Below are 27,576 nucleotides of genomic sequence, written 5' to 3'. Positions count from 1 at the left end.
CATAAAAAAGAAAAGACCAATGGAACACCAATCCTTTGTGATCCAAATGTATAGGGAACATCCCCATCAGTGAAGGAAAACCTAAAACCCAGGGGCCCATTTCTTTGGGAATGTCCAGGAGCTTCATCTTCCACAGGAGGAGCCTAAAGCCCTCATTTCCCAGCACCATCGTGCCCCCATGACAATGGTGTCCAATGGAGCTCAGAGACCTGAAGAGCATAGCAAGGTCGGAGCTCCTTGGCTGACCCGCAATGAGACTTCTCGGTACAGAACACACTGAACTGAATGAAATGCATGCTCTTCCCCACTGGCTGAAAGGCTTGCCAAAAGGCTGGATTGGGGATGGGGAGAGAGCAAGAGAAGGCAAGGGGGCCTAGAAAACTCATGATTTGGGAGAGCAGTGTTTGGCTAATTCAGAAAGCCAAATTGAAAAATAAATTTTTAAAGAAGTTTATAAAATGCAAACTTTCTAGCACATTTATATCATACTCTCCAAACTCTTAAATAATATAGCACAAGATTAAATATAAACAATTTAAGGTAGAAGGGGTTTTCCAAAATAACCTATCATTTGGGAAAATTAAACCTTGAATTCAGGTTTTCCCTCTGAGTTCTAAATAATAATTTGCAAACTGTTCATTCCAATTAGCATAAAGAATGAATTTAAATAATACTACACCTCAAACCTATTTAAATTCTACATCAAAAGGGTTCATAACAATTTTAATACAAATCATTTTAGCATCCCTACACTGAAATAACCCCACGTAGTCTGGCAAAATGAGAAGAAAATGACCATAACGGAAGCCCCCTGATCCGCATGTCCAAGAATTAGTCCACAAACTTGCTGGCTTACGATATTCCGAAAGGAGTGGCTCCGAATGGGGTCTTCAGCGGCGAGGGACGCACTGCTGAGCATGATGAAGACAAGGATGAGGTTGGTAAAGATGTGGTGATTGATAAGTCTGTGGCAGCCCACTCGAATTCTGAGGAGAAAACACAATTTCATTTCAGTTGCTATCTCAAGAGAACTGAAGGGTCATTTACAAATCAAGATTTTTCTGGACAGTTCTATATGATAGGTAAATAAGCTTTTGTTCTCACTTTCCAAAAAGGGAAGAAATAAAATCCCGTTACAACAAACTTAAAGCAATGATCAAAAATCCTGCCCCTTCTTGAAATGTAGTTGTGTCAATTCATGGTTTGCAACAACTAATAGAGATTTTGCTTTATAACATGTTGTTATGGGATTTGACTTGCCACAGAAGTCCTCCTCTGGGGCCTCTTCAGATCATGGGGAATCACTGAATTCTTGATGCCTATTCCAGCAGAATACATGGTAAAAAGGAGTCAAGAATGGGCTTCTGCTAAAGCTTGGAGAGGCTCAGCCCTTTTAGGATCACCACTGAAAAATGCATTATTTGGTCTTCACTATCTTCATGGTCACTATCTTCATTCACCATGCCCTTTGGTTTAATCAATATGGGCGGTTTTATACACAATTCTTTGAAATGAAATGTTCGGGGTTTTTTCTTTAAATCATGGTTTTACATTCTCTTCCTGACCAACTTTGTAGGTCAGTTGTTTGTTTGTTTGTTTGTTTTTTGGATTGGACATCTTACATTTTCTTTTATTTTTTTCAGCATTTTAAATTTATTCTAATATTTCTTCCTGTGTCATGGAATTAAGAATTTTTTGGTCTAGGCTGCTTTTCATGTATTCTGTTACTTGAGTTAAGATTTCCCACTTTCTTTTCTGCTTGGCACAGTGCTTTGTACAAGGGACGATTTAATTAATGCTTCATTCATTCATTCATTCATTTCGGAGCTGTTATTTTCCTTTCAATTTCCTTCAAGAGTTTTTATTTAATTTATTATCTTGTTCCATTCCTTCTGGGTATTCACATCCTTATGGAAAATTCTTGTTTTTTTATTGAGATTATTCTTGCAATGATTATGGAGTTAGAGAGTCATTTTTGAAGTTGGGTGCTTTCATAGAATTATTCATCTCTCTGGTTTTAGTTCCTGGCTTGGGCCTTTGGGCCTAGGCCAGATTTTGTTCATTTCTGCCTTTTTTTGGGGGGGGAGAGTTTATATGTCTGCTTAACCTCACCCGTGGCCTTCAGGATTCCCTGATTTTAACTTCCCAGTGTCCAGTGATACCTATATCTTTGGGTTTGGGGGCCCTCTCTGGGGCTAGGAATTGCAGAGTCCTTGAGCCTAGGAGGTTCTGCTCTGATCACTACCATTCCCAAGGACTTATATGGCCCCTCTCCTGTTGGTGGAAGAGAACAGCTTTTGGGGGAGCTCTCTAGGCTCCACTATCTTGCAGGCATAATATAGCACAATGGATAGAGAGTCAGATCTGGAGTTTGGAAATTCTTGGTTCACACTCCAACTTGGATACTGACCACTTTTGAGCAAGTGGCATCCCTTGTCTCCCTCAGTTTTCTCATCTATAAAATGGGGATAATAATAGCACCTACCTTCCAGGATTGTTGTGAGGTCAAATAAGAAAACATTTGTAAAGTCTATCACATCCCAGATAGTCTCTGGTGATACTGGGAAGCTACCAGCTTAGTTGTTGGCCCCGGTCCTCTGTCCTACTGTTCATGGGCTCCTTGTAATGAATTTTTGTGCAACTCTGAAGTGGAAGACTGTGTGTGTGATGACCACGTTAGCACCCTGGATACCTTAGAATCAGCCAGAGTCAGGATAAGCAAAAGTCCTTAGTCTTTACTCTTGGTCTTTAGAGGAAGCAGAATTTCCGTGACCTTCCTTCTTCGTCTCCCGCCCAGAAGTGACTCTGGCTAGTCTTACTCCACCCCTTAATCCCTCCTACAATTCTCTGTATATACACCAGTTATCTAATAAGCACAGACTAGTGGGATGGGCCATTTTCCAAGCATATGCTTATAGAGTATTGTCCAATCGGTAATTAGCCTTAAGCGCTCGGCTGTCTGACCTCGGTGCATCGACTCAAGAGTTTCAGCCTTTTATAGAAGATGTCACTCACTGTAGTTTCTTGTTGAATTTTTTGGTCTGGAATGAATTTCAGGTTTTTGTGAGGGTTGATATGGGGGAACTGGGACTCTGGTTCAGGCAAACCTCTGAGCCAGAAATACAAATCATATCAATATCAACCTTATCATTCTGTTCTAACCAAATTAGTCTGGCACAATTTATTTTTAAGAAATCCAGGAGTGCGGATAGTAATCCTATTTCTTTCACAATACTTACAAATCCTTACTTTAAACTGTGAATTTTAATGGAATTGACAATCTGCTCTCTGGCCTACAAGGACTCACAACTTACATTTATTTCTCTCATGATCCAAGTTTTGCAAAAAGCTTTCTTAACGACTGTACAGTGTGGCCGGTGATATGAACATTGTTAATCCTGCTTTCCAGAAGAAGAAGCTTTGTGAATAGTAAAGTCGCTTCCCTCGTGCCATATAAGGTCATCAGATGCCAAGTCCAACCCGCTGCCTCTCAAGGGACCAATCTCTGCCTTCTGAAAAGAGGGGCCCTCGGCCATTTCTGCATCTATCCATCAGGGAGGGTCTGCTTGTGTGTGGGGACAGGAGGCCGGCTCCTGCCTGCCAGTGCCCAAGGAAGCTTCAAGGGTTCTAGTGGCATTTGCCAGCCTCCATCACTAGAAAGCCATCAAGGTCATCACTGCAAGGGCTCTGTCCTGGACCCTTTTCTCCCTTCATAGATTCAAAGCCACCCGAGTCTCTGAAATGCCCAAGCCCTTTCTTATCTCCATTCATTATGGCCTCGCCACTTCTGACAGGACAATGCCCCTCTTGTCCTTGTCTCCTCCCCATCTCATCCCTCCTTCTCGTTGTCCTTCGGGGGTCTTCCCCCAGCTCCCACCTCACGTGGCATCTCATCAGCTCGCATGGATTCAATCCTCATGCCTCTGGGATGGCTCTTAGATCAACTAATTCACCCCAACCGTGTCATGACCTCCAATATGGCAGATGACTCCGTCAGTCAATAATGTGCATTAAGTGCCCTCTAACATGCTGCTGCAAATGCTTAATGCACGTCTCATTTGTTCCCCAAAACAACCTTGGGAGGTAGATGCTACAATTATTCCTACTTTAAAGCTGAGGCAACTGAGGCAAACAGAGTGATTTGTCCAAAGCCATAGGCTGGATTTGAACTCAGATCTTCCTAACTCCAGACCTGGCCCTCTAACCATTGACCCTCCTAGCTGAGGGGGAGGGATGAGCAGCACCCAGAGAAGCCAGGATGGGAAAGGGGATGGAGGGAGAGAGGGGAGAGGAGAGAGCCAAGCCGCCCAGGGTCATTTGGGGGGAAAGCAGGTCGGGCAGCGTTTGCTGGAAGGTAGCCTGGGGGAGAGCGAAGTGGGGAAGCTGGGGCGTTCAATGCCAGGCAGATCGGGGAACCGAGGTGGGAAGGGTTAAGTGATTTGCCCGAGACCATGCAGCCGGTGCAGGTGCTGGGAAGCCCTTCTCCGAGCCCTCCTCTGAGCCCTCCTCCACACCATGGAGCCCTGATCTGCACTGGGGAGTCCTCTACCAGCCCGCCTCCTGTACCAGAAGGGGCGGGCCATTTCCCTGCACCCACTGCCCGACTTCCCACACTGGCTCATGAGTAAAGCAGGGAAATGAAGAAGGAGGCATATTTACGGATTTGTTTTGCTAAAAATGAAGAACGCGCTTCCTTCGGGAATGGGGATAATCTTCTCCTTCATATTCAACTCTGAGATTCGACGGGGGCGGGGGCCAGCAGGAACCTCTGGTTCATCTTCCTCCTCCTCCTCCTCTTCTCCTACTTTGAAGAAAAACATCTTTATAGGCATGAAATGAGAAGATCTATTTTCAGGCAAAACAACAAAACAAACAAACCTGAAGCTCAAACCCATGCCCGTGGAACATCCTTTTGTGCCAGGGCAGCTCACAGCTCGGTCTCCTAGCAAAGGGCTTCTGTTCTGTACTGAAAGCCTTTTAAAGAATCTCAAGTCAGGAGATAAAAACTCCTTGACTGACCAAGACTTTCATTTCTCTACTGGGGGGCAAGAATATAGGCATGAGAGGAAACAAGAAGAGACCTTCTTCCCCTTCCAGACTGAAAGGCTCCCACAAGGGACAAGAAAGGGCTTAGTCTCAAGCGGACGGCGCTTCTGCTGCCGCTCCTCAAGGCCCCTTTACTGACAGTCACACAGACCACTCTCGGGCTGCACAGGTGACTCTCCCATCCGGCGTGTGACACGGAGGCTGGCCCTCAGGGAAGAGAGGGAGTCAGCTGGGCCCCACGGCTCCTCCATCTTGGTGGAGTGGCCCGGCCGCAGAAAATCTGAGGGCTTCTTCAGGAATCTCGAGCCTTGGGGTCTACAAAATAAAGCCTGGCATCTTGGCGGCCAGCACCATACCTGGGACGTCACACGGTGGGTAAGGGTCCTTGTCTTCATCCTCTCCTCTGTAATCATCGATTATAACCTGCAGCAATGGAAGCAGGACTAGCATGAGAAGGGGCGGCTGGAGCTGAATGCTGGTCATTGAACAACCGCAGGTCCTACCTGACCTGGGGAGGGAGAAGGCCTGGAAAACCAGCAAAGCTGGAGCATCCCCAAGTAACCTCTGCCCCCCAAAAACAAACCACCGGTGACAACCAAAGAAAAAGAGATAAAGCTCCTCAGTTACGCTCCACTGGGACTGAGGAACCTGAACTCCAATGGCCACCCCCAGAAGGACTGAGCCTCCCCGCCTCCCAGGCCATTGATCCTCCAGTGTCTTTTTAGGAGGCTCAGGAACCCCTGAGGACTTCTCTTCTCCCACCCTTTCCCCAAGCTGGAGGAGGCAAAAGACCTGGGCTGGTGACCCCGCCCCCAACCCTTCCAAATGGCCCAAAGCTGGGAAGTCACGGGGTCTGCTGCGGCCCGACTCATCAAGGCCTCCTGCACTTTGACACTCAGACCCATGATGATTGTCTAACAAACAACGTCCATCCTCCATGGACAGTGACTGCCCAGAGGCTGCGGGCAAGCGACAGCACACTCATGATAACATCACAGAAAGGAACACTCTGGAACAAACACCTTGTGGTCACTGTTAGCCATCGGGTTGACTTCTGGCTTGTCGTTCCTTCTATTCTCCAAACTTTCTTTCCTACAGAGAAAAGGACACAAACAAATGTCGAAATGCAAAGTGCTGTGTGGTAATGAAACATGAATAGCATTAATCTACCCAAGAACTTTCCATTAGATTCTCGGGGCCAAATTGATTAAGGAGATTTTATCGAAATTTCCATCCCAAAGACATTTTCATCTATCACATCATCTGTTTTATGACACTAAAACTAACCACATCAGCTCTTTAAACCCAAGAATATTTCAAATCGCAATCTAAAGTGTGGAAACAATGGCCCCAAAATGTTTGGCTTCGGCCTGAGAGATTTCCAAGTGTGCCAGACATCAGAGAGGGACACCCCGTGAGCTCACTCTGTGCAGACAGAAGTGACTGCCACTTGAAGGGCATTGGGGTTTTCCTATGGCTGACACCGAATGGTCAGATCTCCCGAGCTTTTAATCAGGATTCAGTGGCAGCCCTTGAAGGTCCTATTCCAACCCCTCTTTCGAGAGAGAAGGAAACAAGCCCGCAGAGACTGGGGCCTTGGTCAGATTCCCCAGATCAGCTGCCTCTCTCCAGGACCTGGAGCTCTAGGTGTGACTCCATTTACCTGGCGGTCTTTTTCCTTTCCTTTTCCTCTGCTTCTTCCTTCTGGGCAGTGTTCAGACTTTCAGCATCCGCCAAATTGTCCACCGCAATGGCCAAGAAAACATTTAACAGAATATCTAATCCAAATCATTTTAAGGATAAACATACTCTTTCAGTTTTGCTCTATTTTGTTCATTGTGGAAATCAGAAATGGTTAAAAAAAAAAAAAAAAAAAAGCACACCAGCTCTGCCCCCAGGCATATGTCACATCTGATGATTAGGCATGGTACTGTATGACTTTGGAAAGTTAGAGAAGCCACAAGATAGAGAAAAAGAGACAAAATGTCAATCTGATATTAATCTTATTTTGAACTGAATCTGGGACTTCAACAGTGAAGAAACTTCCCACACCACGGCAGATATGCAAATGCTCCTTAACTCTGGGTTTTAGAAAGCTGCCTGTGACACCAAAAGGTCAAGGGATTCCCAGGGTGAGTCTGTCAGACACGAGCCGAGGCCAGATCTTCCCGAATCTTAGGCCAGCTTTCTCTCTGCTATGTCATCCTTTGTATGTAAAGACTGTATCCGAATGCAGACTGTCCTTTTGGAAATATGTGTGTGTGTGCATAAGATGTATACATAAACATAAAGATTAAATAGAAGTCATATTGACATCTAAGATGTGATTCTTTAGTAAAATGATGATTTAGTAAATATGAATACCATCTTTCCAGCTATCGGTTTATTTTACAGGAGCTAGACCTATTGTTCACAATTATAAATCCGATTTGGAAACAACAGGTGAGCAAGGTTTCGGTGCTATTTTAAAGTCATCTGTAGCGTGCTCCAAGATTTCTCCTTTGAAAATGTGGGTGATTTTCAGGACAAGTCAAAAGTCACAAAAGCCTAATCTAGTGAGCAAAGATCACCAACCTGGGGCCACTTTTCCCATTTTCTCCTCCATTGTAAAGGATGTAAAGGAACAAGATGGCTTTTTCTTGAAAAGCTCATAAACTATCAATAAGACAATTTTAAACAATGGGTTTCTGCTATTTTGAGCAATGACAACCTCGTTAGACTAGGTGAATGGGCCTCTCCCAGGAAGGGACGCCAGGGTCAGCAAACAGCAAGCCCTCGTTAAGCCCTTCTCTTTTTCCTCCACATCCTCCTCCATCCATTCTCTCAGGTGAGGGGAGGCAGGACAGCCAAAGCAAAGACTTGGAGATGGAAGATGGAGGACAGACAGTGTTGGAATCTCGTTTGGAACCAAGCAGAGAGATAGGCCTCAACTAACCGGGCTATTTTGGAAGGAGAAAATAAACGTTTGCATTTTTACCAGCTGGCTGCATTTGGATGATTATTACTTTTAACTGAAACTAAGGCTGCCTCCAGAAAACCTCCTCGAGAAACCTGCTTTCTCCCAGAGAGAACCTTTATACTATTCTAAAGAAGAAGAACACCACAAGACAGTACACGAGGAATGGAAAGAAAGCCAATCTGATGGGACCTCTGAGTGCAAGGTGGAAAGAAACATACAAAAAGCCAGGAAAGGTAGATTGGAGACAGGTTGTGAAGGGCTGGAAGAGGTCTTTACATACATGCCGTCTCTCCTCAGAGCGTAAGGTCTTTGAGCGTGGGGTTTATTTAACTTCTTTGTCTTCATATCTCTGATGCTCCTCACTTGGCACATAAAAGAGCATTCATTGAAATGTCAGTGGATTGATTGCACAGTCAATTCATTCGCCATGTTTTTGATCACATGACTTATATTTGATTACTGCACATGACTCACATGTTCTATGTGTCATTATTACAAGAGGCTTGTGCTTTTTGTTTTACACGAGCAACACTGTCATTTTTTCTGGGATTGTGTGAGGTGAATCATATTTTAGGGTACTATGATTAGCTTGGGAAATTTTAACATAAAAGATGTAGGATGTACCATCCATGTGACTGCATTACTTTAACATGTGCTAAAGAGACTGGCCACGTTAACTAGATTGACTGTTCTCTATTAATTTCTTCAACTATTTGATGCACTAAGGTCTGTATGTTGTGCTACATATGCAGAAATATGTTGGTGGATCCCAGTTTAGTTTTCAGAGACTGCAAATTCTTCACTAGAGGAGGCCGCAAGGCAGCACTTAGTATCGTGCCGGGCATCCATTAAAGTGTTTAATAAATGCTTGTTGACTTGATCGGATGTAATTTGTCCCATTGCTATAGCAAAACTCTTTTCAGTTCTAAGCCAGAAGCATATCAGTATGAATTTGTAAAACACCTAAGTTGGAGAATGTTTCCTTTTACAGAAACTACTATAGGTTACCCAGTACATCCCAGGCCATCACCAGTCACCTTGACTTTTTTCTTGAGCATGAGTCAGGATAAAATAATACATTTAGAAGACAATCATCCTTGCTCTACTTACAGGATGACAGGCCTTAAGCTGTTGGCTATTAAAAGCCACTAGTAAAAAGACCTAGTAAAGCACTGAGCATGATTCTCGTCCAGTGGATCACAGGAGTCTTTAAAGACGTCAAGAACATGCCATCAAAAGAGATGTCAAAAAGAGAAAATTATTCTTGAGAAAAATTAGAGTATATGTATACCTGGGAATGGCAGACATGTATAACTGGGCTATAGAAAATCCAGAGGAAACTAAAAGGACCCAGAAAACAGAAAATTCTTTGGTAGGATGGTCCTTAGTAGGACTAACTTCAGCCAGGAAAGATGAAGTCTGAGAGGTAACGGGACTAAATTTACAAGGCCATTATGGATAATGGGAAAGGAAATACATGGCTCTTCATCAAATCTCAAAATAATAGAACTCAAAGAGTACCCTTAGAAGTTGGAAAGGAATTGGTTTTAGAATAAAAAGGAGACACTATTGATAAGCCATTGTAGGGACTTAGAATTCATCACCAAAATAGGAATTATGGGATGAAAATATAAATAGATTCAAGAAGGACTAAGATAAACTTGAGATTGACAGCTCCTGTGATATCAAACTTGGATTGATATTATGGAGAACAATCACATCCTTCTGGAAACATCATTTGATGTCCCTCCCAGTGACAGAACAAGGGGTAGGGGGAACACTGACTGCTTATAACAAGGAAGTTTTAATTCTGAAACAACTATGGGATTTTTACTTCCTCTATAATTATATTCCTAATGAAACAGAATAAAAATTAGTAGAGGACTTCCCAAAATAATGTGAAAGAGCTAATCAAAGTAATGAACTCTTAATATCCCACCACAACTTTATAACTGCTCTTGGGCAGCACTGAAGGATACAATTACCACAAATAAAGAGAATAATGAAGTATATACAGACGATCATTCCTGAAGAAGACGGGCCCCCATAGGCCATAATTCCATCATACATTACAGCGTTCCAGTCTTCACCTGTAAGAATCTAAAATGCAAATGTTAGTTGTCACTTAGAGAAAGATTCTGTTTTCCTATTTTGCTTCTAAAGATAGTCACAGGCTACATGAATGAAGATACCCAAACCTTTTCCACTACATTTTGTATTATATGAATCCTTCCATTGCATAAAATTGATAGAAAATGGAAACAGAAATTCAATGCTACATATTTTCTTAATGAATTTCCAACAGAACTCTAACCGACATAAAACTACATGGCTCGCAATTTCAAATTCAATCTCCTCTCACTCAGAATCCTTAAGGCTAAGTCAACCCATTGCAAAATGAATTGAAATAAATGTTGACAATAATAAAAAACAAAATCTCTCATTTCCACTAGTTCCTTATCTTCCACTCATTTGACCAATTTTACCAACTGAAGAGATTTATTTTAGCTTCTTACTACAGCTTGCTATTTAGATAGACCCTTGTTAAAGCATCTTCTAAGCAAGAGAGAGGTTATAATCTGTACACACACCAAAGTCAATCATAAGTGGTTTAAAATATTGAAGTTATATAGATTATCATAGGTCAAGTTAGACCAAGAAAAAGCAGGGAATGATCAATAAAAAATTTTAATTAAAACATGAAAATATGACCCACAGTAGAGATAGTAAATGTCTTTAGGAAACAGGTGCTCAAAACTGCTAACATTATTAACATCCGGGAAAGTTTGTACAAGCCTGATAGCACAGCCCTTGGGCTAACATAGCTTTTACGCTGAGCTGTTGGGCTTAGCCAAAGGAATTTTGCTTAGACTACATTAAAAAAAGTAGTTTTGAAGAGTTACCAACTATAATTTTCCCAAGATACCAGGGAGGCTAGGTAGCTTGGTGGATAGTTTGCTGCTCCTGGAGTCAAGAAGATTCATCTTCCTGAGTTCAAATTTGGCCTCAGACACTTACTAGCTGTGTGACCCTGGGAAAATCATAACCTTGTTTACCTTAGTTTCCTCATCTGTAAAATGAATTAGAGAAGGAAATGGCAAATCATTCCAATATTTCTGCCAAGAAACCCCTAATGGGATCACAAAGAGTTGGAAATAACTAACCAGCAACTCCCAACACACCTTCCCGTATTTATTCAAACTGGAGAAAAATAATTATGTTGTAGGCAGAAGATTCATCTCTTCACAATCAAGATACCTTGGTGAATAGTATAAGAATCACAGAATGTGAAGAGCTCAAAAGGATCTCACTGCTTGAAGCCAATTTTCTATCCCATCTGTAGGACTGCAGTCAATAACATGTTTGACAAATGGTGCTCCAGCTTCTAATTTAATACTTTTGGTGGCAGGGAACTAATTCCCTCTGGAGACAGTCTATTTAGTTTTTGAACAACTTTCATCATCGAGATTAATCTAATCATTAATATTAAATCAAAATTTGTGTCCCCGCAATGTCACAGGATCACATGATCATAGATGTAAAGCTGGAAGGAACCTCAAAGTCCATCTAAATACAACCTCTTCTTTTTACAGATGGGAAAACTAAGGCCGAGGTAAGTGCTGTGACTTGCCAAAATTCACCCATGAAGCAAAAGTTTGAGTCAGGATCTGATTTGGGGCCATCCTTTGAGTGCAAAGGCAGAGAGCTCCTCCCCGTCACTATGCTACTTCTGCTCACATCCAATGACAGACCAAAGTCTTCAGGGAGCTGTCGATCATTACCACGTGTGCTCCTCATCAGGCTCAGAATTAGATTTGTACAGGTGACATTACTGAGAATCAACATGATGAAGAACATGAGACTGGTGGAAGCTCTCAGAAGACCCGGGTTCAAGCCCCAGCTCTGACACATAATGGCTGCACGACCCCGGGCATGTCATTTAATCTCTTATGGCCTCTGGCAATTCTCTAAGCCTATAATTGGCAATAATGATGTCAAGGGCAAATGGTGGAAGGAGTTTTTCTTCCTTGGGAATCCTCTTTATGAATGAAATCAGAGGTCTGTCATCCCCTGCAATGGATGAGAATTGGAAATAACAGAGCTCATTAAAACCCACTAAACCAGTGAGCTTTCAGCACGTCCATCCATTTTATGGCACAGGAACAGACTTGGATAGAAAAGGTGAAAACTTCTTATCAGTTAGAATTGTCCAACGCTGACAAGCTGCCTCAGGAGGTGACTGATTCTTCTTCCCTAGTGGGGGTCTCCACATGGAGGCTGGACAGCCACCATCAGAGGTCTGGGTGGGCCAAGGAGAACTGGTCGGGTGTTCTGCCTCAGGTGCCTGCTGAAGCCTCTGATCCTATAGAGGGATCCAAGTGCAAAGGACCTTAGGGTCTAAGTACAACTATTTCGTTTTTACAAATGAGGAAAAAGACTTGGAGAGAAGGAATCATGGGCCTGTAGTCACACTGTGACGGAGAAGAATAGGGAAGAAAAAACCCCAGTCTCCAACTTCTGCTCCACTCTTTTTGTTCTGGTGCCAGCAGAGCAGGGCAGAGCCTGAATGCCCCATAACCTGACTTTGTAGCACAATCTAATGAAGGCCACGCGTGCTCAGCCTGAAGCTGTACGTGCCGGACAAAAAGGGAGACCCAGGAGGCTGCCGCTTGCTTCGTTTGATGTCAGAGCCAGGAAAAAACACAGCTCCTCCTCTTCCAGGCGGGCAAGTCGAACATCCCCCTTCCAACGCAGCATCTCTGGCAACGAGAGCTCTCCAGGCATCTTGGTTTCGGTCGTTTTACTTGAATCGGGATGTGAGACCTGCCCCTCCTCAGAGATGAGCTGAGAGCAGGTGTGGAAGTTCAGGAAGATGATATCATCCAACCCTCCAGAAGGAATGACCTTCCTCGTGCTTTGTTTTGCATTAACGTTTTCAGTGAATGAAATAATGCAATGACTAAAGCAAGTTTGACGACGAAAGCTAAATTTAATGGCAAATATGAAAGCTGCATCACACAGAGAAAAGGAATCGGATTACAACAAAAGCATTCCAGGGTATAGATGCATCAGGGCAGCGACTTAGCCACAGAGGGACAATTTTTAAAAGGGCAGAACAACTGTAGCTGTCTTCTGAAGACAAAATGGCCTGGCCATTGGGGGGCCTCTCACCTGGATGGCCTCTGGAAAGGAGGAGACCCCCTGACCTAGACCTAGATCCTTATGAGATTGCTGCCCGACCTTCCTGACCTGTCTCCCCGGCTTTGCCGCTATCCTCTCCAATCCTTCCAGAGCTCTTAACATGATTCACCTAAAACACAGGTCTGGTAGTTCAGGTCCCTAGAAAAGCATCCCTAAGGGTTTCCCTCCTCAGTGGGAACGTTGGCCACTATCTGGCAGCCCCCTGAGTTTCCTGTTTTAGTTCCCATCATTCACTTTGACCTGCTCTCTGATACAGCGTGAAGGGCCCGACAGCTGGCCCCCAACCCTCCTCCAGGGCCTTCTCTGAGTAGTTTCCCACCCCTCACTGTGGCTGTCCACAAAGATTTAGTGTCCTCCTCTTTCTCTGATGGTAATGACATCATCTCCTGGGGCTTCAACTATCTTCTCTAGAGAAGACTCCCCGATTAAGTGATCCATCCTGTTTCTCCTCAAGGAGCAGAACTGAAACACCATTTGCCTTTCAGACTTCTTAAAGTGGGTGTCCCAGAGACGTCCCTCACTCAGTCTGTCCCAAATGGAACTCATTCTCTTCTCCCCTGAAATCTCACCTTTTCCAAACTTCCCTGTCTTATTAAAAGCATCCTCATCCTTCCGGGGTCATTCTTCTCCCCAGACCCCGACATCCAATCTGTTACAAGATCCTGTCTTTACGTATTTACAATGTCTCTGGCCCTGACCTTTCTTCCCTACTCACCAGGCAATCCATTCCCCTCAGTGCTGGCCTTCTCAGCCCAGGACTGCATCACTCTCCTGACTTACATCTATCCATTCACACTGGGACCCCTCTACTCTACTGTCCAACTAATTTTTCTTGAACACAGTTCTCCCTGACTCCCCTACTCCATCCATTCAAGTAGCTTCCTGTTTCCTCAAAGATAAATGATAAACTCTGTGACCTGGCCCCATTTGGTGGTTATTGCTCCCCTCTTACTTTCTCTAATCAATCCAGACTGATCTACCCAAGGGCTCCATGAATGTCCACAGCGCCCTACTACCTGTGCAGGTGCCACATCCTCTCGGGGGAAGAGAAGCCCTTGGAGGAGCAGTGACCATTCGGCTCGCTGCCCTAGCTCCTAGCACAGCAACTGCAGCCAGCTGGTCCTCCATCACCGATGGAACCAAGGAGAGAGAAAAGTTACCTGAAACACCGTTAAAAGAGCTTGAGGAAAGTTATCGAAGGTGCTCCTCTTGGTCTGGGTCTCGTCAAAGTTAAATTTGCCCCCGAACAGCTGCATTCCAAGCAAGGAGAAGATGATGATGAAGAGGAAAAGCAGGAGCAAGAGGGAAGCGATGGACTTCATGGAGTTTAACAAAGACGCTACCAAGTTGCTGAGAGACGTCCAATGCCTGCGAATAAAAACGCGGGTTAGGAGAAAGCTCACGGGTGTGTCGGCACATGTGCACATCCAAATGTTCACTTCAAGGGGGGGAGGGGCGGCAGCTCTTACCTGGTCACTTTGAAAATGCGCAAAAGACGCACACATCGAAACACAGAGATGCCCAGAGGAGACATGATTTCCAGTTCCACCAGGATGGTCTCAGTGATCCCACCACACACCACAAAGCAATCAAACCGATTGAAAAGGGAGACAAAATAGGCCTGGAGACCCAGGCTGTACATCTTCACTAGCATCTCACAGGTGAACATGGCCAGGAGAACTTTGTTGGCAATATCTGGAAAGGCAAACGGTTCGGAAATCTGGGTGCTCTGACCACTGGACACATTTCCCAAACGAGCACTACCTTCTGTGGCCCATCTAAGACCACCAACATATCCTGCACCCTTGGGGGAGAACAGGGTGCCCTCTGGCATTTCTGGGTCCAACTGTCCTGGCAAACGAGTGGACATCTCGCATATCTTTGTATCCAAAGGCTAGATCCTAAATTCAGGCTAAATTTCAGTTCCTGGCATCCACAATGTTACCTCCTTCTGATCCCACTCGTGATTCTGTTGTGTTCCCTGACATCTTTCTCCTCTGCTGCAGGATGCAGGGTTCGCATCCTGGTTGTGCTACAGACCAGTCATGGGTCACTGGGTGAGTCAGCCTGAGCAGAGGCAGTATGACCCAGTGGAGAAGACCCTGGGGTCAGCAGGCCCTGGGTTCCGATTTGGCTTCTGATGATAAAGAGCCTCACATGTCACTTCTCTCTGAGTCTGTTTCCTGTATTGTAAAATGTGGCTGAAAGGACCCAGAGTATCTTAGTCATGAAGTTGTTATGAGGAGTGAGACATCTGTGGAGCACTTTGAGAGCTTTAAAGCATCATATCAGTTCTTTTTATTGTTTAAATATTTTATTATTATTATTATATTTATTTATTATTATCTATTTTATTTAATATTAATATTATTATTATCATGGATAGTCTATGAACAGTGTTCACGTGATATGTGAGATCTCATTGAGTTGAAGCTATTTCTTAAATTTTCATATTGGCATTCGTTAGAATTGTTGACTTAATGTCCCAGAAAACTAAACCATAGTTTAATGTTTTTTGTAATCTAAAACAAAAAAATACTTTCTTCTCATACCTTGAATCTGGGTCAGCCAGTCAGGCTGATTATAATGCTCAGAGGAAATGGTCAAGGTGTTGAGGAACACGAGGACAATCACCAGCCAATAGAACGACACCGATTTCACTGCAGCTCGGCATCTTCTTCGACTGAAACGGTTCCAGCGACGCCATCGTCGGCTGAAACAAAGAAACGACTTGACTCCCGGTGTGTGGGAAAGTCTTGTTACTTGAATGTGCCCTGACTGAGCTTTGAGGGTGACTGTGAACTTGGGGAAATGGACAAGATGGGGCCAAGGGGCACAGAGGAGGGACAAATAGCACAAATGTTAACAGCAGGGAGTTTTGCTGGCCTCAAAATGCAAGTTTTTAAATAATTGCTTTATTGGCTGTGGTTAAATGGCCCTGTTTGACTTCCTTGGGACAGAATGTTTTATGTGTAATTCAAACTCTCAGCATGTCACTTCAGCATGAAGAGTAAAAGAAAAAATGGTACATAAATATATGTATATGTATATATATGTAGACTGTTTAATACAGCTTTGTGCACTGGAAAATATCTTGGATCAATGCTAAACATTACAACTATGCTGGGTTTTTTGAGCCGTTAGACAGAATTTATTGGGCGAAATATGATACCCAGAAATCATGACCCCAAAATTTCAATTTTTCAATTCCTTTCTTAAATCTTTCTAGTCTTATATGAGCTCAGCAGAGCATCAATTCTACTGGGACACGAGTCTTCCCACTGAATCATTAGCTGTCTGTATTTGCTCAAATATACCTTCATGAACAGAGCTAATATTGAATCATATTTTCATAAAAATAAATTAAATCCAATCAAACAGACAAGTAGCGAGTCCCTTCCACCCACTTTAGGTTCCTATTTGTAATCCTGCTTAACCAGATTTACAATGAAAAACACCTCCTGCCATAGAAAACCATCTTCTTCGTTCCCCTTGAACCGGTGCTCTGACATCTAATGACAGAGCCAAGAACGTGGAGGAGACGGGGCTGCAGTGCCGAGATAGGGCTGAGCGGGGGGTCTAGGCTTTGAGTGACAGGGCAGGGATGCAGGGTCAAACTCCACTAATGGGGCCTTTATATTTAGCTAGAGCCTGTGACAGTGTAGGATAATGGCGACTATCAGAAAGGAAGTCTGATGTCCTTCGGGAATAGCAGAGAATATTCCGGGGGACGTGGAAAATATCCACAAAGGAGGGCAAGGAGGCCTGAACTTCATGGCACCCGCCCAGGCTGCCCACGAGGTGCTGCTGGAAATAAGGCGGGTCCTCCCGGTCAGCCCAGATGGGAACAGCGGAATCCTCTCGGTGCTTGGACACTGGAGCTGACAAGGAACTCAGCCTTCATCCACGCCCTCGTTTTACGACATGGAAGCTGAAGCCCAGAGACGGGAGAGTGGCCAGATGAGGCTGACAAAGGCTGCAGACGGCAGAGAGCATCTGAACTCACACTCGTGGGCTCTGAACCCAGGGCTGTCTCGTGACTGAGACCCAGGGACATGTATGGAGGAGAAAGGCCTGGGCTGGGCTGTCACTGCTCTCAACTGGTGCATGTGTGAGTGAGTGTGTGTGTGTGTGTGAGTGTGTGTGTGTGTGTGAGTGTGTGTCCCTCACAACAGCAGAGCAGGATTCCCCACAGTGCTGAGTTCTGGGCAATGACTAGGAAACACACTTGCTAAAGAAGCAGCTGGTCAGTTTTTCAAGTGAAGTCACCAAGTTTTATAACAACTCCAAACTGATTTCTATGAAGGGGTCAGAAGATGGGGATGGGAGTGGAAGAGGAGACTGGAAAGTCGGGGGAAGAAGCCAGCAGAAGGAGAGACAAAGGCCAAATACTAACCTGAGCTTGGATTTGGAGATCGCTTGACTGAAAGACACAAAAAACAAACCCCTTGGTGAGCAGGTTCATGTGCAGCACTCCCCACAGTCCTTTGCATATTAAAGTTCTATCCAGGAACCCAGAGCTGCGCCATCCTGGGGCTTCTGCTTGGGGTAACCACCTCTACCTCGGTCCTCAGAGGAGAAATCTGGCTGTGCTGCCTTTCATAGTGCTGGGCTCCCACTTATTGAACCTTCTTCAAGCCCAATTGCCAAAGGACGCTGCAGGCCAGCAGGAGAAGTGGCCCTGACTGCCCCACAGAGCCAGTGTTAAAGTCAGTGTGGAGCCATTGGAACGCTGGCACTTTTGTCTGAGAAAACCATATTCTTGATTCCCTTCAGAAAATTCCCTTCGTTGTCTGCCCCCATTAAAGTGGCCGAAGCCCGCTCCCAAGCTCAGCTAAGTAGCCGAACTTGCATCAAACCGGCCCATCCGTGACTGCTTTTGTGGCCTTTCGCCACACGTGGCTGCCCACTCAGAGGGCCATGGGCAGGGCTCCGGAGGGGGTAGAGGGAGGATCTGCATGGACACAAAGCTGTCACAGGGGCGACTTCAGAGCCCCCACCAAAATCAGCTTTTAAGAAGGGGTGCTCTGCCCTTCCAGCCTATGCCTGCCAGAGCCTGCCTGGGGGAGTTCTGGGCTGGACTTGAGCCCAGGAAGCAAAGGGGCCATGGTCCGGGAGCCGCAGCTTACCAGAGCCGGCTACAGCAGCCTTGGGTCTCGCCCTCGCCACTGATGTTTTCCGTGTTCACGGACTCCGTCTCGCTGGTGGGCATGCTTGCTGTGGAGAGAGAACGGACATTTCAGAGAAAGGGATGGCCAACAGCACAGACAGGGCCGTCCAAAAAACTCCACTTCACCATTTCTCACCCAGAAAACGTCAAAGTGAAGAAAGCCCTGCCTTCATGGGGTTTTTTGGACAAACAGTTTGTCTGTGGAAGGTGATTTGATCTTTCCTCTTGCCAGATTTCCTCCTTTAGTGCCTTCAGGCCTTCCAGGGTTGTACAGGGGGAAAGTCCTTTAGAGTTCAACCCTGAAGGGAAACCCCAACAGGCCCAACAGTCTGAGCTCTCCCACAGAGAGCCCGCTCGCCTCTTTATTGAACTAGATTTTAGTACACAGCCACTGGGGGTGAGGAAGGAAAGGTCCTTCTCCAGCCTCGAGAGCATTCAGGGAGAGACATGGCCTGCTCTCTGCAATGGGATTTTTCCTGGCATGTTTTACAAAGAGACTTTAAAAAAACTGGAGGTATATAGGGATGCAATGGAAGTTTGGGCAAGGATCCCTTTTGTAAATCTAAGAATCCTCAAAAAATACAAATAATCATGCCCTGGTTGATCTGGGCCCTAAGATGTGTATTTAGAACAGGGCCCACCTCTGCTTCTAGGATCAACACCCAAAAAGGTTCAGAAAGCTGATGAAGAATGGGAAAAGGAAGGTTGCTAGGGGAAGAGGATGCTATTGGTATTTATACGATAGTGACAGAGGGACAAAAAGAAAGAGAGACAGCGTGCAAGGGAGTTTGCTGTGGCTGCCATGGACCTGGGATTGGGAAGAAACTCAACACTACCCAGTGTCACCTGCAGAGCACAAGTTGAAGGATGCCTGAAAGCAGGCTCCATAATGTAAGAGCAGAAAAAACTTGAAGTTTCTGGGCTGAGGAATTGATTTTTCACTCACAAAAGTCAGAAAGATTGGAAATCAATACCACAAATCAACTTTACCTGCTAGTGAAATGAAAGTTCTGGCCATAACTTACACAGGCTCCTCTCTAGCCCGGGCGGCACTATACCTGGCCATAGGTGGCTAGGCAGAGCTTAGACTTCTTAACCAAAGCTCTTCTCAACATAAACATGAGATCAGAGGACCCGTGAGGTCTCTCGAGGGCCTCAGTTTCCAACAGCAGACACCTGATTTAGGTTTGGGCATGAAAAAAGATGTCAGTGGGAGGAAATTTGAGTTATAAATACAGCTACAAACTTCAGATGAGAGACTTTTTGACGGTTTTGAATTGTAATTGTTAAGGAAACATTTAAATGACACAAATCTCAATTGTGGGGCCCATTTATCTCCCCAATTTTGAGTCCCAGAGGCTGCCATGAGGAAAGACTTAGGATCCCAAACCAACTAAGGCACGTTCTGAGTCAGCCATGTTTAATCTCTGTGAAGTTTGAAGATCGTAATTGAAGTGGATCCTGAGGCAATTTCTCAACATTTCTGATTCAACCAAACACATGAGGCCAAATGCACAGGTCAAGTGGGTTAGTATTTGTAATGAATGCTTAGTACAGCACCTAGCATATAGTAAGTACCCCCCAAAAGCTTATTCCCCATCTTCAATCCTTAGTGAGAAAAAAAATAGTCTGATTCTTCCCCAGAGTGAAGGAAGGGGAAAAAAACTATCACAAGAAGAGACAACCCTAAAATCACCACCCTCAAGTAAAGACTGTTGAGTTTGAAAGTCATAATTAAATACAAGCCTGACACTCAAATGGCCCTTGGTTCGAGGAGGGGAAGAAGCCCTTGGTATGCCATGATGACCGCCCCCCCCCCCCAGGCAAACATCAAGCAATCTAATCTCTGACCTCCTTCCACAACTCCCTGGGTGAGGAGGAGGGGATGCCCTACCCTCTCTACTCTGTCTCGTTTCTGTCTCTGTCTCCAAGAGGCAACAGAAAGACAACTGGATTTGAAAATGGAGCCTCTCAATGTGAATTCTGGCTGCAATTTATGAGAAGCATGGCCCGGGGCTCTCTCTTAGCTAGGCCTGTTTGTTCCTCTGTAAAACAAAGGTGATCTCTATAAGCCATGAGAACAAAGCTGGCATTGGAATCAGGAGAGCCAAGAGAGGTCCCAGCTGGGCCACATTTACGTGAATGACACGAGAGAGCTCTGGGCACAGCTAATCCTGCCAGCTCTGCTTCCCTCACTCACGGGGTTCTCATGGGGTGAAGTGAGCTTACTTCTTCTACCTTATCTATAAGGTGCTTGGTGAACCACAAAGCATTATCTTGGCGTCAATATTGCTATTATAAAATTAGGATTCTGGGTCTCAGACTGTGCTAGAAGGCAGACCAACGAACAAGTGCACTTTGTGACACTTTGTGATGGTTGCTGATAACAATAATGGAAAACAGAAGGAGCCATGGTGGATCCAGGTGATGGGTGGCTAAAGGAAGGGCCCACAAACCAGTCCCTCAGTGCCCCCATTTTTCCTTCTTTATATTTCACCAGTTTACCCATTTTCTGATTGAGTACTCAGGGGACAGAACCAGAGAGATGGTTTTTGGTCCACAGAAAATTTTCTCCCTTTGTTTCCATGAGGTGGTTCTCATATCCTAAGATTTCTTCTCTCTTCCTCTTCCTTCACAATTTATAAATTGACATTAACTTTCCTCCAATGGGACCCCATAGAATTAGAGAGACAGGACCAGGGGCTTGATGTGTGGTTTGATTAGTATAGAGAACTCCCAGAGGAAGGTAACACCCTCTCCCAGCGCGGGTTGGCGTCTTCTCTGCAGGAGAAGTTACGTGACTTAGCCAGACACATACAGCTGGGGGGGGGGGGGGTGTCAGAAGCAGAACTCATGACTGGGATTAAAAAATGAGTAAGTAAACCAGACAACATTTAGTCTGGATTTCTATGCAACAAAAGGGTTCCAGGAGCAAGCAGATCACCCTTCAGCAACAAAGCAACAGATCCCATGAGTAGACAAGAGTCCATCCTCTTTAAGACAAAAGTTTGAAAGGAGAGGATGCTATGAAGCCCACATCCCATGGATGGGAAGTTACTATGGTAACCACTACAGCTTTCACAAAATCCTAAAGCGAACAAGTTATGGAAGTCAGAGATGCCGGAGAGTCAATCTGCCTCTCTGGTGTGCTAGGGCATCCTTGCAAAAACACCCATCTCCTTTCAATGTGACTGTTCCCCTGCACTGGCAACACTGACCGCCATATCCCTGGCACTGCCCCGTTTGCTGGGTGACCTGCTTTGACCCCATTTGCAGGGATTTGCCCTTGTTTTCTGAAGAGCCACTAAACTCTCCCATGCAGTCAGGCAAAGGGAGTTTACTGAATCATAAAAATGTTGAACTGCGAAGTCGAAGAGGGGAGGAGGCCGGGAGGGCAGCTTGCACATACAGGGAATGCAAGGAACTTTCCAAGGATACTGATTTTTGTTTTGTTTCATAAAAGCCACTAAAATGTGTGTACGTGTGTGCACATGTGCACACATACACATGCACACGCGCATGTAGTTATGTATGAAATTTGGACAAAGCCAAGTACTGGGCCCCTTATGGCCCAGGGCACCGGGCACTAGCAGCTGAGGGGACCCACCTTATGCCACAGTGGCCCTGGAGCTGTATGCCATCATCAAGCAAGCTCTGCCTAGGCGATCTGACAGGCCAGAGGGAAACCCCATGTGGTTGTGGGCAAGACTCTCCCTTAACCTCCCAGATCTCAGTTTCTTCTCAATTCCTCACTGATGAAATAAAGAGACTGTACTAAATGGCCACTATGGACTGTTCTAGCTTTACTACTTGGCATGTATCATTAATATATATTTTCTATTAATAGCTTTCAGAGATAATTTATCTGGGGTGCTGGGTTAATCATCTTTGCGCTGTTAAGTATCGACAACTTAATTTGATAATTGTGTAATTTTAGATGTTAAGTAGACGGTAGCTCATTTTACAAAGGCTACAAAATTCCCCTCTCCATCACAATGTAAAGGGTCTGCAGCTTGACTTCCATCTTGGGGGTTGGGAATCTTAGGAACTTCTGGGGGCTTCTACCTCTAAACCTTTGGAACTGGCAGGTGGGCTTGAGAGGGTCCAGAAGCTCTGAAAGAAACACATTCTTTAACAGAGTAAAAGGAAGAAGCTGCAGAGAAATGAGTCATGTGCAGCCCTCCCTGGGACTTCATAGGGCAACAACTGGAAGAAAAAACTGAAAGGGAAAGATTGACCTATGACACTGAAGGGACTGCCTGGCTTTCCCCAAAGCAAGCCAAAGAGCAGAACCCAGCCTCTCTGGGCTGACTATCCAGCTTCCTGACAAAACCCTCAGGCCCTTCTGCCTCCATGGATGCTTTTTTTTTCTACATCTTTGCTCCTTCCACTATTTTATAGAATGTTTCCCTCTTCCCGATCTGTACCTAATGAATACAGGTATTCCCAGAATCCCCTGACCTTCTCTTCTGGAAGGAAAACCAAGCTCTACCAAGTGTACAAAGCTGGAACCAGCTCCAGGAAAACACAGGCTGCTATTCAGGTCACAGAAAAAAAATATCTTTTCTTTTCATATTTGTATATGCTTATCTATGTCTATTTAGCATTAGAACATAAGCGCCTTGAGGGCAAGAACTATTTCAGGACCTATTATCACATTTGGCAAATAGTAGGTACTTAATAAGTGCTGACTGATTAATTTCTAAGATAGTATAAATAGGAAGATCAAAAAATTTGGAGCGTGAATATCTTGCATTTAAGCTGTAGTTCTAACAATAATTAGTTGCGTGGTCTTCAGCCAAGTTCTTCCCTTCTAGGATTCAGTTCCCTCATATTATACAATGTAGAATTTGGAGCAGATGCTCTCTGAAATGCCTTCTAGCAGAGACATTCTGTGAGTCTATCCAGTCCCTCCTACCATCACAAAAGAAGGCACACGGGGCTGTCACTTTGACCACTATAGCAGCTAAGGTCACACATCCGTCCCCACTTCCCCCAGACCAAGATCGGCCCGTGATTGCTAAGTGGCCAGCCACACTAATGGATTTTGACTCAATGTTTGCTGAGTCTTTCTCTTCCTACTGAGGCATTAAGTGTGTGTGAAGCTCAAAGGCCTCGCTCTGCCCCGGCTGGAGGACTCTAGGTCAGATGTGAGAATCGACGGAGTGATCTCAGAAGCTCTCTGACTACAAAGCTGCACAGCTCAGAGTCAGCCCTGGGCCTGCAATCCCAGTGGTTGTCTTTTTAGAAACTTAAAGCTCAGGGTTTGCACAGAAGTCAAAGTTCAGACTGGAGCCAGGTGCCAGTTTTCAGCAGCTTGTTTGCCAAAGTGACCCCAGGCTGGGCACATCTACGCCCATGGGGAAGACACCACCTGATGAGCTCTTGGCTTCCTGGGCTTGAGAGCTCGTTAGATACCTTAGGACCCTTTCCTCTCTGAAACCTTTCGGGTGCCCTGCACTCTCCCTTTGGAGAACCTTAGGAGTAGCTCGATAGCCCAGGGCAGAACACGGGGGCTAGATTCAGATCCAGCTCAGACACTTCCTACTTGTGTGACCCTGCAAGTCACAGCTTCTATCTGTCTCAGTGTCCTCAACAGTCAAATGGGACTAGCTTGGCAAACTTCACGGTGCTACATAAGCGCTCATTGTCATGTGTGCATGTGCACTGCCTACATACACCTGCACACACGTGTGCATGCGTGTGTGTGTGTGTGTGTGTGTGTGTGTGTGTGTGTGTGTGTCTAGCGGTCTGTCCACGTGGTGTGTCCCGCCCAGCACATGAGCTTCTGACAAGCAGGAATGTCGTGCCCCCCCCAGCACCCGGCCTATAAGGGGCTCTCAGAGGATGCTTGCCAAAGGAGAGCAAACTCCTGGTTTCAGATTTGGGGCAAAGAAGTAGGAGATGACCATCATTTCCCCACGCTCCTTTCTACGCTAAAATGGATTGCTTTCTGGATAGATGAAAACAATGGCAAGTATCCTGGAGGAAAATCAGTCTATTTCCTTAGGACTAGAAGCTTTGGCCCCCCAAAAAGAAATAAGTTTTGCATTGCTGGGGAAAAGGTGCTGAAAGGCTGCTTCAGGAACGAGGTTGTCGCAGGGCCCCTGCTTCTTTGACAGCTGAACCCCAACACTGCATTCTCAAAGTCAGAGCACTTTTTAAGGGAAAGCTGGAGAGAAAAGCAAACTTAGAGAGCACTGCAATCACTGATTTAAAACAAGCAATTCAATCAGGGCTGGAAGTGCATGCACAAGCTAGCACACGCTGCTTCCACGGGAAGCTCATTCATGAAGGAAAATCAGTCAGAGGTTCCAGGGAAAGCGGTTACCAGGAAGGCACCTCAATGTCCAAACACACAGAGCTTGCTGGTTACCATGGTCTTCGGCGTGGCGGTGGTGGCGGCGGCGGCGGCCACAGCACAGCATCCGTTTCTTTTTCTCCTCCTTGAGTAAGTCAGCCACTGTAAGCTCTTCAGGTTAAATGTTGGGAGTTCCATTGTTATACAGAAGATGGCAGCAAGACCAATGCAAAAAAACATCAAAATAAACCAGGCAGCCACGTGAGAGGGCACGGACCCACGGGGAGTCCTACCACAGCCCCGAAACCCTTCCACTCGACTCTCTTCCAACAGAATGGGGGAGAGCCGTATGAGATGGCAGAGTCTGACTCATTTGGCCTCCCCTATCTGACCGAGACTGCTGGGACGGGGACCCGTGCCAGGAAGGACCCAGACACCTTACTGAAAGAACAGAAGAGAAAAGAGGCAGATTACCTAGGCAGGAGATGTATTCCTATCATTGTTCAGGACATGAATAGGAAAAAGGGACATTCACATTGTCCTCCTAGACTCTTGGAAGCTGCCCCACCAGGGGAGCTGCAGCAGATATAGTATGTCCTCGGCCTGCCAATAAAAACAGCCCTGAAGGCAGGTTCGAGGGACTTGGCCCTTCATCTTCCACTTACTAGTGATAAGAAAGGGAGGAGTTAAGTGAGTCATCGCTCCCTTCCCGGGGCTCAGTTTACCTATTTGTAAAGTAAGGAAGTTGGGAGCGGCTGGGTGAAGCAGTGGCTAGAGCACAGGGCTTGTAATCAGTTAGTCCCATGTTTAAATCTGGCCTCAAACACTAGCTGTATGACCTTGGGCAAGCTGCTTAATCTCTGTGAGCCTCAGTCTCCTCATTTGTAAAATGAGCTGGAGAAGGAAATGGTAAACCTCTCCAATATCTGCTAAGAAAATCCCAGTGTGGTTGGATACAACCGAACCATTCCAAAAGAAGGAAGTGGGATAGACTGGCCTCTATAATCTTATATAATATATAATCTATAAACCTTTATAATCTAGGACTGCTTCAAGGAGGGAGAAACTTTACAAATATTGTCGTGGTGGGAAAGTTGGCCTGCCAGCTGCACAAAGAGGGACCTTGGGTAAACTGGAAATAAGGAGAAACAAGGAGAAGAGGAGGGATCAGACAACCCGAAAAGAGGAAAAGGAAATACCTCAAAATCCAACCCCCTTTCTGCTAAGAGGAAGAAGGGGCAGGCTGATGGACAAACTATCTCTAAAGTAGGAAACAGTCCTAATGATGAGATCACTTTGGCGTAGGCCGTTTTATCTCTGCCTACAGCACCGTGTTCATGAAGCCAGGAAACTTGTTTTTAACTTGCCAAAACAGCTGCTTATTGTTTCAACCCCCGTACATTATTGTCTCAGCCCACCTTGGATTCACTGACAATCACCAGACCTTTTTTCAGTTCTTGCTCCTCCTGGCTAATCCACGTGGCTTACACTCTTAATCATTTTCTCCTGGGCCCTGGGGTCTCCTGTCTGGTCTCCCATGGCACTGGTCCCTTGGTTTTACTCCTAACTGTCTGTCCAATCCTTGGGCTCCTTTGTTCAATCACCATCCTGCCCACCTCCCCCTCAAGGTTCCCAAAGGTTTTGTCCTAAACCCTCTTTTTTAGTCTCTGCTCTTTTCCTTGGGGACTTGATTATTTCTCATGAGTTTAATGATCATCTCAATATGACAACACTGAAATCTATACATCCTTCCTCCTCAATGCATCCCCTGAGCACTAGTCCTACATGAAAAACTGCCTAATAAACATATTTCCCCCCAAAAAATAAATCTACTTCTTTTCTATATCTTCTATTTTGATCAAGACCCCCAGCATCCTTCTAGTCACTTAGGTTGGCAGTTTTAGGTCCATCCTTGATGCTTCATACTGTCTCATTATTAGGTGACAAATCTTGTTTCTCTTGCTCAGTGTCTCTCCATTCATATAGCCATCACCCGGGTCAAGACCCTGAACATTTCAATAGTTTATTAATTCAGGAGAGGATTCTGGGACTAAAAGGAGCCAACATACTGGGAGTGCAGAGGCAAAGGGGTAGGGATACTGTTGGCTGAGGACACTTATGGGAACGGGGAGCTCTTGGTTTGGGATTCCTGATCAGAATAGAGAACTGAAGAGAAGCTTGAGGCACCATTCCCACACCCCATGATTATGGGAACAGGGAAGACCAGGCTCCATTTTCAGAGTAGTTTATGAATTCTTCTCCTTGTCTTAAGTCCTTTCCCCTTCCATAAATTTTCCATACAAATTCTACAAGAATATTCTAAAATATAGATCTGACACTACGATTCTCTCCTCCCTGACCTCCAGGCCCCACTAAAACCTCTAGGATTAGATCTAAACTCCTCCATTTGGCACTTAGAGCTCCCTAAACTGTGGCCCAATGTTACATTTCCAACACTCTGAGACATCGCTCCTCTCCAGGGATTCACGGTCCAAGCAGACTGGTGTCTGTCAGTTCCTTTCATGTAAACTCCATCCTGTTTCTGGACCGACTCCCAGATCTGAATACTTCTCCCTTCTTATTTCTTAGTCAGTCAATAAACATTTATTAAACAACTACTGTATGCCAGGCATTGTACTAAGCACTAATAAAAGACAGTCCCTGCCTTTGAAGAACTCAAGAGTCTAATGGACTTGAGACAAGAGGCAAGCACCTATGTGCAAACAAACTATATACAGGAAAAACTGGCAAGAATCAATGGAGGGAAAGTACTGGGATTACTGAAGAACATAAATAATCGGGAGTTCAAATGGAAACACTTCCAGTAGAAAATAGGATTTCAGCTGGAAAGCAGACCAGGCATGGGGGCTGAATAGCCAGAGAAAATGCCCAGAGGCT

The 27,576-nt window shown here is 45.2% G+C and overlaps 1 protein-coding gene across 1 annotated transcript in view; it reads right to left on the bottom strand.

The window, feature by feature from the left end:
- The window catches only part of CACNA1D (calcium voltage-gated channel subunit alpha1 D), a 305,670-nt gene that overhangs the window by 94,809 nt on the left and 183,285 nt on the right, over positions 1-27,576 (bottom strand). The window contains exons 10-20 of the mRNA XM_051978907.1: positions 18,337-18,424; positions 17,604-17,630; positions 15,760-15,920; positions 14,677-14,902; positions 14,368-14,575; positions 9,985-10,105; positions 6,710-6,824; positions 6,069-6,138; positions 5,403-5,469; positions 4,660-4,804; positions 857-986 (exon numbers count right to left, since the gene is read on the bottom strand). Coding sequence (XP_051834867.1) covers positions 857-986; positions 4,660-4,804; positions 5,403-5,469; positions 6,069-6,138; positions 6,710-6,824; positions 9,985-10,105; positions 14,368-14,575; positions 14,677-14,902; positions 15,760-15,920; positions 17,604-17,630; positions 18,337-18,424 — 1,358 coding nt within the window. The remainder of the gene's footprint in view (positions 1-856; positions 987-4,659; positions 4,805-5,402; positions 5,470-6,068; positions 6,139-6,709; positions 6,825-9,984; positions 10,106-14,367; positions 14,576-14,676; positions 14,903-15,759; positions 15,921-17,603; positions 17,631-18,336; positions 18,425-27,576) is intronic.

This window comes from Antechinus flavipes, chromosome 1, assembly GCF_016432865.1.
Source record: "Antechinus flavipes isolate AdamAnt ecotype Samford, QLD, Australia chromosome 1, AdamAnt_v2, whole genome shotgun sequence".
In the NCBI taxonomy this organism is placed as follows: Eukaryota; Metazoa; Chordata; class Mammalia; order Dasyuromorphia; family Dasyuridae; genus Antechinus; species Antechinus flavipes.
The sequence above is the reverse complement of the archived record's forward strand: the minus strand, read 5'-3'. Positions and strand labels throughout refer to the sequence as shown.